This window comes from Ornithorhynchus anatinus, chromosome 1 (assembly GCF_004115215.2).
Source record: "Ornithorhynchus anatinus isolate Pmale09 chromosome 1, mOrnAna1.pri.v4, whole genome shotgun sequence".
NCBI classification, from domain to species: Eukaryota; Metazoa; Chordata; class Mammalia; order Monotremata; family Ornithorhynchidae; genus Ornithorhynchus; species Ornithorhynchus anatinus.
Window position 1 is genome coordinate 63,289,063 of NC_041728.1, and position 14,904 is coordinate 63,303,966.

A 14,904-nucleotide genomic window follows, 5' to 3' on the forward strand; every position below is an offset into this window, starting at 1 on the left:
GACAAATACATAAAATGAAAAGCAGCAGGGTGTGGCAACTAAGAGGAATAGAATTGCAAGCTCCTGGGCTCAGAGTCCAGGGCATTGCTGTAGCCATGACGACCCTTCCAATAGCACCAGCTTCCCCAGATTTTCTGGAGACTTCATGCCGCGAGTGCTCTTCTCTTTCCTGCCGGGGTGCTCAGTGCAGTGCTCCAACACTATAATAATAACATTAATGATAATGATGGTATTTGTTAAGGACTTACTATGTGCCAAGCACTGTTTTAAGAGCTAGGGTAGTTACAAGATAATCAGGTTGTCCCACGTGGGGCTCACAGTCTTCATCCCCATTTTCCAGCTGAGGGAACTGAGGCCCAGAGAAGTGAAGTGACTCAAGTCACACAGCAGACAAGTGGCAGAGCCGGGATTAGAACCCACGACCTCTGACTCCCAAGCCCGGGCTCTTTCCACTAAGCCACACTGCTGCTCTATCCACTAGGCCTTGGGAGACCCCCAAATCTGCCCCCTGTTTGGGGAACCTTAACCCACAAGAAGACCTATTGGTACCCCCTACCCAATTCCCTCCCTCCCTCTGCTCTTCCTTGCCCAGAGAAGCTGCTCCAGACACAGTAGGCGCTCAATAAATGCGATTGAATGAATGAATGAATGAATGAATGAATGAATGAATGGCAGGTTTACTAGTAGCCCCCCAGGGCAGGTCCCTCCCCATCATTAAGTCTCTCCTTGACCCCTGAAACATTAGCTGCAATGAAGGGAGTGAGCAGCAGGGCCTAATGGATAGAGCACCTGGCTGGGGGTCAGAAGGGCCTGGGTTCTAATCCCAGCTCTGCCACTCATGTGCTGTGCGACCTTGGACATGTCTTTGCTTCTCTGTGCCTCAGTTACCTCATATGTACAATGGGGACGAAGACTGTGAGCCCCTTGTGGGACAGGGACGATGTCCAACCTGATTACTTTTGTATCTACCCAGCGTTTAGTATAGTGCCCGGCATATAGTAAGTGCTTAAGAAAAACCAAAACAAAAAAAATGGAGCGTTATCTGAATTCCACTGTAACAGGCAGCAGTGTGAGCGTCCTGCTACGAAAGGGTCAATACTTCCTTCGGGAAAGCCCGGCTGACACTCCCACAGTCATCAGGTTCCTCAACCACAAACTCCTCTTTTCCCCAGCTGAAACTAGGCCAAATCCTCTTAATTCTTTGGTTCTTTCAGGAGAAACGGGGGCCAGGGGCTGGGGACAGAAAATTCAAAGGGGCTGAAAAGCTTCGTTCGCAGCAGGGAACAAACAAACACTGGCATTGGTAACTGAAGTAGAAGGCCTTGCCAGATTAAGCCCCGCTTTTCCTCATCTCCCACTCCCTTCTGCGTCACCCTGACTTGCTCCCTTGGTCCTTCCTGCCCCCCGTCCCAGCCCCACAGCACTAATGGACATATCTGTAATTTATTTATTCGTGTTGATGTCTGTCTCCCCACCTTCTAGGCTGAAGCTCGTTGCGGGCAGGGAATATGTCTGTTTATTGTTGTACTGTACTCTCTCAAGTGCTTAGTTCAGTGCTCTGCACATGGTAAGCGCTCAATAAATATGACTGAATGCATGAATGAACTGAAATAATCCAGGACTGTGCAGTGTAGCATCCCTCACTTGAGCAGGGCAGCTGCAAATGAACTTTGAATAGCGCTCCCCTCCGCCCCAGAAATGTTCATTATCTTTTTCATCTCCCTCTGGTTGGTTCTGGTGAACAGTGAGCAGGGTCACTGCCGGGCGCTGAACTTTAGATAAAATTAGGCTCAGGGTGGGTGGGCCCTTAGGAAGAAGCGAAATGTCACGAGTTAATCCCCTCTTCCAAATAGTCTCCTCCCCTTGGTTGCTGGAACAGAGAACGGGATTTTTCCTTCCAAGTTAATCCCATCATTTGTATTTATTGAGTGCTTACTGTGTGCAGAGTACTGTACTAAACCCTTGGCAAAGTATAGACAGCGTTTAGAACAGTGCCTGCCACATAGTAACGCTTAACGAATACCATTTTAAAAAATACAGTATAACAGGGCTGGTAGACACATTCCCTGCCCACAAAGAGTTTACAGTCCAGAGGATGTCCAGTCTTCTAATTTAGGCCCCCTCCCTGGTCAGCTAGAGGAGCGACACAGTCAGGAAGTGAAATCCCAGTCAGGTCTATCGGCTCCTTCATTCTAAACTCTGGTGAAAGGTTGGGTGGGATTACCAATAGATTTCAGGTTTTATGGAGGTAACGCCTCACCAGTAGCTTTAAGACACTTGATGAGTTCTCTTCCTCCTACCTATCTTCACTCGCCCCTCTCAGGGTGACACCTGGAGAGTTTCCAGTTCTTTACCGGTCTCGACTGTGTGAGGGAGGGACAGTCAAGCAGGGGCCTACCCATTCCATTCCCAGCTTGGGCAGTGGCTAGCGAGTGGCAGGCCATCTGCTACAAATCAAGACTCATCTGTGCTGGGCAGCAGCGGCAAGGGAGAGAGTCGAGGGCGGAGACTCAGGTTTACCACACGGAAGGAGGCAATGGTAAACCACTTCCAGATTTTTACCAAGAAAACTCTATGGATCCATTACCAGAATGATTGCAGATGGAGGTGGGGCGTTCTGGGAGAGATTGTGTCCATGGCATCACTGTGGGTCGGAGACAACTCGATGGCATAAGACATTCCTCACTGATCTTCCAGGCCTGCACACTCTGCTCCTCTAACACCAACCTACTGTCTCGTCGCTTGCCATTGGACCCTTTCTCACATCCTCTCTCCTGCCTAGAGAGAAGCGGCATGGCCTAGTGGGCAGAGCATGGGCCTGGGACTCAGAGGACTTGGGCTCTAATCCCAGCTCTGCCACTTGTCCACCGTGTGACCTTGGGTAAGTCACTTCATTTCTCTGGGCCTCAGTTTCCTCATTTGTAAAATGAGGATGAAGACTGTGAGCCCCACGTGGTACAGGGACTGATTTGTTTGTATCCACGCCAGTGCTTAGTACAGTGCCTGGCACATAGCGCTTAACAAATACCACAGTCATCATCATCTGAGGTGAGTGGCGCTGCGGCCAACCCCGGGAATCTGGGGGAGGGGAGCAGAATCCGGGCCACGGCCTGGACCCTCCCCGAGCTGGCCGGGGTCAGCAGGGGAAGGTGGCCACTTTGAGACCAGGAAGAAGCAGTTGTGGCCTAGTGGAGAGAGCGCAGGCCTGGGAGTCAGAAGATCATGGGTTCTAATACTGGCTCCTCCACTTGTCTGCTGGGTGACCTCGGGCAAGTCACTTCACTTCTCTGGGCCTCAGTTCCCTCATCTGTAGAAATGGGGATTTAAAAAAAAATGTGAGTCCCACATGGGACAATCTGATTACCCTGTATCTCCCCCAGTGCTTAAAATACTGCTCAGCACATAGTAAGTGCTTAACAAATACCATCATTATTATTATAAGAAGTATGACATTAGCAAATATCAATAATTATAATAAGGGTGTAGTCTAATCATTTTTACCTTAGTTATTGTGGTAATAGTTATTAATACAAAGAAGGAGCTTGGGGCAGGGGTGAGGGCAGGGAGGGCACGGAAGCGGGCCGCGCCCTGCCCTCTGTGGCTGCTGGGCCACTTGTCTGCTGTGTGACCTTGGACAAGTCACTTCTCTGGGCTTCAGTTCCCTCATCTGTAAAAATGGGGATTTAAATAAAAAAAGTGAGCCCAAGTGGGACAATCTGATGACCCTGTAACTCCCCCAGAGCTTAGAACAGTGCTCAGCACATAGTGAGCACTTAACAAGTACCATCATTATTATTATAAGAAGTATGACATTAACATATATAATAATTTGCAGTATGGCTCAGTGGAAAGAACCTGGGCTTGGGAGGCAGAGGTCATGGGTTCGAATCCCAGATCTGCCACTTGTCAGCTCTGTGACTGTGGGCAAGTCACTTCACTTCTCTGGGCCTCAGTTCCCTCATCTGGAGAATGGGGATGAAGACTGTGAGCTTCACGTGGGACAACCTGATTACCCTGTATCTACCCAGTGCTTAGAACAGTGCTCTGCACATAGTAAGTGCTTAACAAATACCGACGTTATTATTATTATATTATCTATAATAATGTCGGTATTTGTTATCTATAATAATGTCGGTATTTGTTAAGCACTTACTATATGCAGAGCACTGTTCTAAGCACTGGGTAGATACAGGGTAATCAGGTTGTCCCACGTGAAGCTCACAGTCTTCATCCCCATTCTCCAGATGAGGGAACTGAGGCCCAGAGAAGTGAAGTGACTTGCCCACAGTCACAGAGCTGACAAGTGGCAGATCTGGGATTCGAACCCATGACCTGAGCCACGATAATAAGAGTGTACTCTAATCATTATTATCTTCATTCTTGTAGTAATAGTTATTAATACAGAGAAATATTGGGGGGCAGGGGTAAGGGCTGGGAGTGCACGGAGGCAGGCCAGGCCTCGGCCGTCCCTCGGTCTCGCCTATCCCGCCGTCGACCCCTGGGCCACGTCCTCCCGCGGTCCTGGAACGCCCTCCCTCCTCACCTCTGCCAAACTGATTCTCTTCCCCTCTTCAAAACCCTACTTAAAACTCACTTCCTCCAAGAGGCCTTCCCAGATTGAGCTCCTCTTCTCCCTCCACTCCCTCTGCCACCCCCCCTTCACCTCTCCGCAGCTAAACCCTCTTTTTCCCCTTTTCCCTCTGCTCCTCCACCTCTCCCTTCCCCTCCCCACAGCCCTGTACTCGTCCGCTCAACTGTATATATTTTCATTACCCTATTTATTTTGTTAATGAATTGTACATCGCCTCGATTCTATTTAGTCGCCATTGTCTTTACGAGATGTTCTTCCCCTCGACTCTATTTATTGCCATCGTTCTCGTCTGTCCGTCTCCCCCGATTAGACCGTAAGCCCGTCAAACGGCAGGGACCGTCTCTATCTGTGGCCAACTTGTTCATCCCAAGCGCTTAGTACAGTGCTCTGCACCTAGTAAGCGCTCAATAAATACTATTGAATGAATGAATGAACGGGCCTTGCCCTCTGTGGCCGCTGGGCTACTTGTCTGCTGTGTGACCTTGGGCAAGTCACTTCTCTGGGCCTCACTTCCCTCATCTGTAAAAATGGGCATTTAAAAAAAAAAAAGTGAGCCCCAGAGTGGGACAACCTGATGACCCTGTATCTCCCCCAGTGCTTAGAACAGTGCTCAGCCCAGAGTAAGCCCTTAACAAATACCATTATTATTATTATAATAAGACGTATGACATTGACAAAAATCAATAATTATAATGAGGGCGTAGTCTAATCATTTTTATCTTCATTCTTGTAGCAATAGCTATTAATACAGAGAAGGAGCGTGGGGGCGGGGGGAGGGCAGGGAGGGCGCCGAGGCGGGCCCCGCCCGCCGGGTGACGTCAGAGAAGGGGCACGGTCTGGGCAAGTGGGCGTGGTCTGGCTTCCGACGTCATCAGTGCGCGCCGGGGCGGGGACCGGAAGTGCCGTTGCCTGGTGACTTAGCGGCGCCGCCAGTGCCACGTGCCGAGAGCCTGGAGGGCGAGAGGGGCGGTTGCTGACCTCTGACCCCGGGGCCCTGCAGCCCAGCCATCAACAGCATCATCATCATCATGATGGTATTTCTTAAGTGCTCACTATGCGCCAAGCGCTGTTCTAAGCGCTGGGGGGTGGGGGGGAGCATAATCATAGTAATAATGATGATGCTTGTATTTGTTAAGCGCTTGCTATGCGCCATTAACTGTTCTAAGCGCTGGGCGGGGGGGGAGAATAATCATAGTAATAATGATGATGCTTGTATTTGTTAAGCCCTTACTGTGGGCCAAGCACTGTTCTAAGTGCTGGGAGGGAATAATAATAATAATAATGCTTGTATTTGTTCAGCGCTTACTCTGCGCCCTGCACTGTTCTAAGCGCTGCAGGGTGGGGGTAATAATAATAATGATGATGTTTGTATTTGTTAAGCGCCTACTATTCGCCAAGCGCTGTTTTAAGCGCTGGGGGGGAGTATAATAATAGTAATAATGATGATGCTTGCATTTGCTAAGCGCTTACTGTGGGCCAAGCGCTGTTCTAAGCTCTGGGAGGGAATAATAATAATAATAATGCTTGTATTTGTTAAGCGCTTATTATGTGCCATGCACTGTTCTAATCGCTGCAGGGTGGGGGTAATAATAATAATGATGATGCTTGTATTTGTTAAGCGCTTACTGTGGGCCAAGCACTGTTCTAAGCGCCTGGGGTGGGGGGGATAATAATGATGCTTGTATTTGTTAAGCGCTTACTATGCACCAAGCACTGTTCTAAGCGCTGGGGGGGGATAATAATAATAGTAATAATGATGATGCTTGCATTTGTTAAACACTTACTGTGGGCCAAGCGCTGGGAGGGAATAATAATAATAATAGTAATGCTTGTATTTGTTAAGCACTTACTGTGGGCCAAGCACTGTTCTAAGCGCCCGGGGTGGGGGGGGATAATAGTAATAATGATGATGCTTGTATTTGTTAAGCGCTTACTACGCGCCAAGCGCTGTTCTAAGCGCTGGCAGAGAGAATAATAATGGTAATAATGATGATGCTTGTATTTGTTAAGCGCTTACTGTGGGCCAAGCACTGTTCTAAGTGCTGGGAGGAAATAATAATATTAATGCTTGTATCTGTTAAGCATTTACTATGCACCAAGTGCTGTTCTAAGCGCCCAGGGGGCTTGTGTTTCTTAAGCACTTACTATGCGCCAAGCGCTGTTAATAATAATGTTGGTATTTGTTAAGCGCTTACTATGTGCCAAGCACCGTTCTGAGCGCTGGGGTAGATACAGGGTAATCAGGTTGTCCCACTTGAGGCTCACAGTTAATCCCCATTTTACAGATGAGGTCACTGAGGCACAGAGAAGTGAAGTGACTTGCACACAGTCACACAGCTGTTCTAATCGCTGGGGGAGGATAATAGTAATAATGCTTGTATTTGTTAAGCGCTTACTATGGGCCAAACACTGTTCTGAACACTGGGGGGGGATAATAATAATGCTTGTATTTGTTAAGTGCTTACTATGCACCAAGCGCTATTCTAAGCTCTGGGGTAGATAAAGGGTAATCAGGTTGTCCCACGTGGGGCTCACAGACTTCATCCCCATTTTACAGATGAGAGAAGTGAAGTGACTTGCACAAGGTCACACAGCTGACAAGCGGAGGAGCCGGGATTAGAACCCACAGCCTCTGACTCCCAAGCCCAGGCTCTTTCCACAAAGTTATGGTGCAGGTTGTCCCTTGCAGGGCTCACAGTCTTAGTCCCCATTTTAGTAACGATGGTATTTCTTAAGCGCTTACTATATGCCAAGCACTGTTCTAAGTGCTGGGGGTAGAGAGGGGGGATACAAGATGATCAGGTTGTCCCACATGGGGCTCACAGTTTTCATTCCCATTTTACAGATGAGGGAACTGAGGCACAGAGAAGTGAAGTGATTTGCCCAGAGTCACACAGCTGACAAGCGGCAGAGCCGGGATTAGAACCTACGGCCTCTGACTCCCAAGCCTTGGCTCTTGCCACTAAGCCACACGTCTCCTGTGTGTGACCTGGGGCGAGTCACTTCACTTCTCTGGGCCTCGGTCCCCTCATCTGTAAAATGGGAATTAAGAATGTCCAACCTGATTACCTTGTCTCTACCCCAGCGCTTAACAGTGCGGTACATAGCTCTTAATAAATGCCATAATTATTATTATTAGCTGCTCCTACTTTGTCATCTGTTGGCAGCGGCGGACAAGCGTAGTCACCTGTTGGGAGCTTGGGGAGGGGAGGAGTGAGGGAGACACTGAGGGGTTTTGTTCAATGGTATTTATTGAGCGCTTACTATGTGCAGAGCACTGTACTAGGTGCTTGGAATGTACAATTCGGTAACAGATAGAGACAATCCCTGCCCAATGACGGGCTCACGGTCTAAACCAGGGCCGGGACCTGGGGCTCTGTAACCCGGAGAAGAGAAGGCAGAGGGCCAGGGGGCAGCTAGCTGCCTTTAGTTGAGTCCCAGACCGACCTGTCGGTGATTAGGCCTTCTAAGCAGACAGGTGTTGATGATGATGGCATTTGTTATGCGCTTACTATGTGCCAGGCACTGTTCTAAGTGCTGGGGGACATACCAGGCAATCAGATTGGACCCAGCCCCTGTCCCACGTGGGACTCACAGGCTTCATCCCCATTTTACAGATGAGGGGGAAACTGGAAGCCCTGTCAGTCTGGGAAGGCTTAGGGAAGGGCCTGCCTAGCAAGGGACTAAACGACCCCCACCTCCCACTGCCCAGAAAGTCCCTAAAAATGGGCCTTCTAATCAGTAGGAGACCCCGACACGGTCCCTTCCTGCTCATAAACTCCATGATTGCAACCCCACCCCGCCTCCGGGAGACCCCTAATGCCACTGTCTCAGCACAGGGGACAGGTACCCAATCAATCACTTTTATTTACTGAGCACTTGTTAATAATAATAATAAATTACGGCTCTGTAGATAAGAGCCGTGGGGCTGAGGGTGGGGTGAAGAAAGGGTGTAAATCCAAGTGCACGGGCAAAGGGAGAGAGAGCCGGGGAGTTGAGGGTTTGGTTGGGGAAGTTCTCTTGGAGATGTGATTTCAGTAAGGTTTGAAGGTGGGGGGAGTAGGTGCCCTGGCAGATATGAAGGACCGGGGGGCGGGTGGGAGGAGGAGGGGAGTCCTCCTGCGTCCTCCCCAAGAGCGAAACCCCGTCAAAGCATCTTCTCCCTTTTTCAGGTTCAGAAAATGGGGGCAGGCTTGCCGATCGATTGTACGTATTGAGGACCCGCCGAGTGCAGAAAACCGTGCTAAGCCCCTGGGAGAGCATCTCCCGCCCCGCCCGCCAGCCAAAATGAGCTTCGTGGAGTACAAGGACCTGATCAAAGACGGAGACACGGCCATCGTGTTCCTCGGCCACGGCTCCATGTTCCCGGTCCGGGTCCAGGCCGGCGGTCAGACCCAGACCAAGTACGGCGTCATCCGGCATTCGGCCGACCTGATCGGCAAGCGCTTTGGGGCCAAGGTGACCTGCAGCAAGGGGGGCTGGGTGTACATCCTGCACCCCACGCCGGAGCTCTGGACCATGAACCTCCCCCACCGCACCCAGATCCTCTACTCCACCGACATCTCCCTCATCACCATGATGCTGGAGCTCAAGCCAGGCTCGGTCGTCTGCGAGTCAGGTACCTGTGTGGCGGCGGGGCCCCGAGCCAGGTCGGGGGAGGCCGTGGGAGATGGTGGAATTGAAGTTGTCCACGTGGCGACTCTGGGCGTTTGGGGCCGGACCCCCACCCTCCCCGCACCGTCGCGTCTGAGCGGGACCTGGAGCCGAGCGGCCCAGTGGTCCCCAAACGGGGACCCCCATGCTCAGGCCGGACGCGGGCCCCACGGTCGCAGGTGGGAGGCCGGGGCTGTTTACTTGGCGTCCCGTCCTGCCTTCGGGCTCAGGCTAGTGGGGGAGAGCGGCAGAGGGGACGGATGCGGCCAAACGCCCCGCCACGGCCGAAACCTTCACCAGTCACCCCAGCCAACTGCGGCGACGTAGAGTTGGACTCAGGGGAGAGGATATTTGGCAGGGTGGGGAAGGGATGGGTAAATAGAGGAGGGTCAGCAGAGGGCTCGAGGGTCTGGCTAGGTCTGTGGATGAATTGCTGGTTTACTGAAGAAGGAGTGTGTTCCAGGCCAGAGGCGGGACGTGGGTAAGAGGTTGGCATTTAGTACAGTGCCTGACACATAGCGAGGAGCATTTAACAAATACCATACACGGAGGGGTTGGTGGGGAGGTGGGTGCTGGTCCAGAGCGGGTCCAGCTGGGCTTGCCGCCCGGCGAGGACGACGAGAGCCCCGCAGGTGCCGTGGCCGGGCTGGGAGAGGAGCCGTGTCCTGCTGACAGAGGGCAGGGTGTGGACGGCGATCTCGTTGCCGTCTCTGGTCCCTTTCCGGTTCGGAGAGTGGGGCGGGCTGGCCGCGGCTGCCCTTTCTGCCCCAAAAGCTATGGGATCCGGCACCTCACCAAGTGGGCACCTCGTGATGTTAACTTGTGGAAAGCCAGCAGGTGACTCTTTGTAGCCCTGGAGAGCCATCCGAGCCACACAGCAGGCACTAGCAGTCTCTCTGGACTCCCAAAGGCGGCAGGGAGGAGGCGGAGAGAAGCCAGGAATTCCTGGGGTGGAGCGGGGGCAGATCTCCAGGCAATCAGTTGATCAATCAGTGGTATTTATTGAGCACTTATCATGTGCAGAACACCATACTAAAGGCATGGAGGAGTATTGTGGCCTAGTGGAAAGAGCCCGGGCCTGGGAGTCAAACCACCTGGGTTCTAATCCTGGCTCTGTCTCTTGTCTGCTGTGTGACTCTGGGCAAGTCACTTCACTTCTCTGTGCCCCAGTTCCCTCATCTGTAAAATGGGGATTAAGGTTGTGAGCCCCTCGTGGGACCACCCGATGACCTTGTATCTATTCCAGCGCTTGGAACAGTGCTTGGCACATAGTAAGCGCTTAACAGATACCATCGTCCTCATCACTTCCATGCTCCCCCTGGGAATGTCTCCCTCAGACCCCAAGCTGAGGCTGCGCCTGTGGGGCTCACGGCTCAGGACAGAGTCAGGAGGTCGGGAGTCGGAGGGCACGGAGGAGTCTGAAGCCAGAGGTCGTGAGCTAAGTGCTGGGGTGGGCCGGAGGAACCCCCAGGGGATCCTAGGGCGGGAAGACAGGACAAGACTCGAACCCTCCTGGGCAGCCAAGAGTCTGCCCAGGGTTTAGAGGCCCCCCCTCACTCCAGGGCCATGAGGGCCTCAATGCCCTTGGTCTCCCGGCCCACATTCCGCCCCTCTCCCGGTCAGGATATCCTCCCTTGGCTGTAACTTGGACACATGCAGCCCCCTCCCCCGTGGCGCAGCTCAGCCCAAATTCCTCTTGTCGTAATTCATTCATTCATTCATACTGATTGAGCACCTACGATGTGCAGAACACCGTACTGAGCACTCAGGAGTGGGCAATGCAACAATAAGCAGATACTTTCCCTGCCCACAATGAGCTTACAGTCTCAGCGGTGGGATCCTGTGAGCTCGTGATGAGCTCTCCTTCCTGTCCGCTCCTCTTCTGAGTGACTCGGCTCAGTTCAGGGGCTGCGGAGCCGTCGAGCGGTTCCCACGGAGCGGGTCCTCGGAGGACGCCCTCGGACGATGCCTACGGACCCCGAGTTTGCAGGCTCCCCCAGGATCGCCGGGGCCGGTGACAGAGTCAGAGACGGATGTGGGCATGACCGGGGAGGGCACACCCAAATTGATGATGTGATGTAGTGGTTACCTTTACTAAGCACTTAACTGGGTGCAAACCACTGTACTAAGCACTGGGGATAAACGAACATGGATACGTTAGAGACACAGACCCTGAACTGGGTGAAAAGCATTGTAGTAAGCATTGGGGAAAAAAAAGAATATGAATACAGGATCAAATCCCTGACCTGGTTGTAAAGCTATGCACTGGGAACAAAAAGGCCGTGGATACTGTAGGATGTAAGCTCGTTATGGGCAGGGAGTGTATCTGCTAATTCTGTAGAATTGTACTCTCCCGATCTGCACCTAGTAAACACTCAATAAATCCAGTTGATTGGTACAATAGAGATTCAATCCCTGGCTCCCAGGAGATTCCCAGCCTAAGAGTAAGAGTGGGGGCTGATGGTGACAAACATAAAAAGACGAGACATGAGAATATGAGAGACAAAGGTGGTGCTGAATATCCATCAGTCGTATTTTTTTGAGCGCTTATTTTGTGCAGAGCACCGTGCTAAGCGCTTGGGTGAGTACAGTCCAACACAGTTGGTAGAGACACGTTCCCTGCCCATGATGAGCTTACAGTCTAGATGGGGAGGCGGACATTAAGGTAAATGAATCAATTACAGGTGAATACACAGGTGTTAAGGGCCCAGGGAGGGGTGAATAACCGGCGCAGATCCAAGCGTGAGGGTGACGCGGGAGTGGGAATGGAGGGCTGAGTCAGGGAAGGCCTCCTGGAGGAGATGGGCCTTCAGTAAGGCTTTGAAGCCGGGGAGAGTGGTCGTCCATCAGCTGTGACGGAGCGGTCATAGCCAGCCGCAGTGTTTGAAAAGTCGAGAAGGCCTTGCGCTCCGGGAGTTTTCTCACCCTCCCGGCTAGAGAAGGGGCCGCCCCGGGATCCCGATGGCATCGGGTGGGTAGCCTCTCTCCCTCGCACTCGACTCTGCCCAAAATGGGGTCCAAAAGGGGGCTCACCATGCTGCTGCTGCTGGTATTGTCTATGCCTCGGTTACCTCATCTGTAAAATGGGGGTGAAGGCTGTGAGCCCCGTATGAGACAGGGACTGTGTTCAACCTGTTTGCCATATATCTTCCCCACCGCTTAGAACAGTGCCCGGCACATACTGAGCGCTTGACAGAGCGCCATCGTCCGTCATCATCATCCAGTCCTTCCCGGGCTGGACCTGGGATGGGAATCCCGACGGCCGGCACGGTCAAGGGGTGTCAGCCTCTCTTGGGCCATAGATGTAAATAGCAGCCCCATGAATAAATAAATCCATAAGTAAATCCACGCGAAGCAGCGTCACCTAGTGGGTCGAGCACAGGCCTGGGAGTCAGAAAGACCTGGTTTCTAATTCTGCCTCAGCCACTTGTCGGCTGTGTGACCTTGGGCAAGGCACTTCACTTCTCTGTGCATCAGTTCCCTCATCTATAAAGTGGAGATTAAGACTACAAGCCCCTTGTGGGATAGGGACTGTGTCCAATTCTATTTGCTTGTATCCACCCCAGTGCTTAGTACAGTGCCAGGTACATAGTAAGAGCTTAACAAATACCACTGTTATCATTATTATTATTATAACAGATAAATAGGCACGCATAAAAGGTCCGAGGTGGCTGGAGACTGTCTCAGGCGTTGGTTCTCCTGGGAGCCGGGGGTTTTGTGTCTGTCATATCTATGTTCTTTTTTCCCCAGTGCTTAATTCAGTGCTTTGCACTCAAGGAAGTCCTCAATAAATACTGTTACTAGCTCCATTCCTGCACTCTATGAAATGTTCATCAGTCTGGGTCTGGCTGCCCGGCTATGAGACCGCATCCACCTTAGACTCCTCCCGTAGCGCCTGAGAAGGTGTGGGGATTGATCAGGGAAGGCACCCTGGAGGAGGTGGCTTTTAAAAGGAAGACTACAAAGGGTTGGTGAAACTGTAGGGGTGGAGCTTTCCAGGCGGGGGGCAGAGGTCTGAAAAATGGGTCAGAGATGGGAGAGTCAGCATGGGGAGATGGGGAGGGATGAAGAGAATGCGTCTCCCGACTCTGTGTATTGTACTCTCCCAAGCGCTTAGTACAGTGCTGTGCACACAGTAAGTGCTCAATGAATGCCACTGATGGATGAAGAGTAGAGCGGGGTTGGGGCAGGAGGAGAGACCGGAGTGGGTGGAATGATTGGATCGATCCCGCTCTTGCAGGTGCTAGCTCGTAGGCCCCAGTGCTGCACGGCGGGTGCCGGGAATCCCGGACGGCAGTGCCGGCTTTGGGGATTGGAGAGGCCTGAGCTCTATCCAGCCTTGCTCAGGAACTGTGAGGTGCCTAAGGATTCGTCTGAGTCCCTGAGCCAAACGACCAGTCGCGGTTACCGTGTGCTCACCGTGTGCAGAGCACAGTACTTGTGAGAATACGATGTAATAATGGAACAGACACATTCCATGCCCAAAACGAGCTTACAATCTAGCGGGGGAGACAGACATTAATAGAAATAAATCAATGATGGATTTGGACATAAGTGCCGTGGGGCTGAGGGAGAGGGGGATAAAGGGAGCAGATCGCTCATTGGAAAGAGCACGGGCTTGAGAGTCAGAGGTCGTGGGTTCGAATCCCGGTTCTGCCACTTGTCAGCGGTGTGACTATGGGCTTTATTGAGCGCTTACTGTGGGCAGAGCACTGTACTAAGCGCTTGGAAAGTACAATTCGGCAACAGAGACAATCCCTACCCAATGAGGGGCTTACAGTCTAGAAGGGAGACACAGAAGGGAGTGGGAGAAGAGGAAATGAGGGTTTAGTGGGGAAGGCCTCTTGGAGATTCATGAGATTCATGAGAAGCAGCGTGGCGCAGTGGAAAGAGCATGGGCTTTGGAGTCAGGGCTCATGAGTTTGAATCCCAGTTCTGCCACTTGTCAGTTGTGTGACTGTGGGCAAGTCACAACTTCTCTGTGCCTCAGTTCCCTCATCTGTAAAATGGGGATTAAGACTGTGAGCCCCACGTGGGACAACCTGATTCCCCTGTGTTTACCCCAGCGCTTAGAACAGTGCTCTGCACATAGTAAGCGCTTAACAAATACCAACATTATTATTATTATTAGATGTGCCTTCAGTAAGGCCTTGAATGAGAAGCAGCACGGTGGGGCGGAGAGAGCACAGGCCTGGGAGTCAGAAGGTCATGGATTCTAATCCCAGCTCCGCCACTTGGCTGCCGTATGACCTTGGGCAAGTCACTTAACTTCTCTGGATCTCATTACCTCATCTGAAATGGGGATTGAGACCATGAGTCCCACGTGGGACAAGGACCTCCTCCAAGAGGCGTTCCCAGACTGAGCTCCTCTTCCCCCTCTACTCCCTCTGCCATCCCCCCTTTACCTCTCCGCAGCTAAAGCCTCATTTTCCCCTTTTCCCTCTGCTCCTCCACCTCTCCCTTCCCATCCCCACAGCACTGTACTCGTCCGCTCAACTGTATATATTTTCGTTACCCTATTTATTTTGTTAATGAATTGTACATCGCCTCGATTCTATTTAGTTGCCATTGTTTTGACGAGATGTTCTTCCCCTTGACGCTGTTTAGTGCCATTGTTCTTGTCTGTCCGTCTCCCCCGATTAGACTGTAAGCCCGTCAAA

At 51.8% G+C, this 14,904-nt stretch overlaps 1 protein-coding gene across 1 annotated transcript in view; it reads left to right on the forward strand.

Moving 5' to 3' along the window:
- Positions 1–5,486: 5,486 nt before the first annotated feature.
- Positions 5,487–14,904, forward strand: part of TRMT61A (tRNA methyltransferase 61A) — a 28,843-nt gene continuing 19,425 nt past the window's right edge. Inside the window, exons 1-2 of the mRNA XM_029072039.2 lie at positions 5,487–5,625; positions 8,764–9,209. Coding sequence (XP_028927872.1) covers positions 8,879–9,209 — 331 coding nt within the window. The 5' untranslated portion in view covers positions 5,487–5,625; positions 8,764–8,878. The remainder of the gene's footprint in view (positions 5,626–8,763; positions 9,210–14,904) is intronic.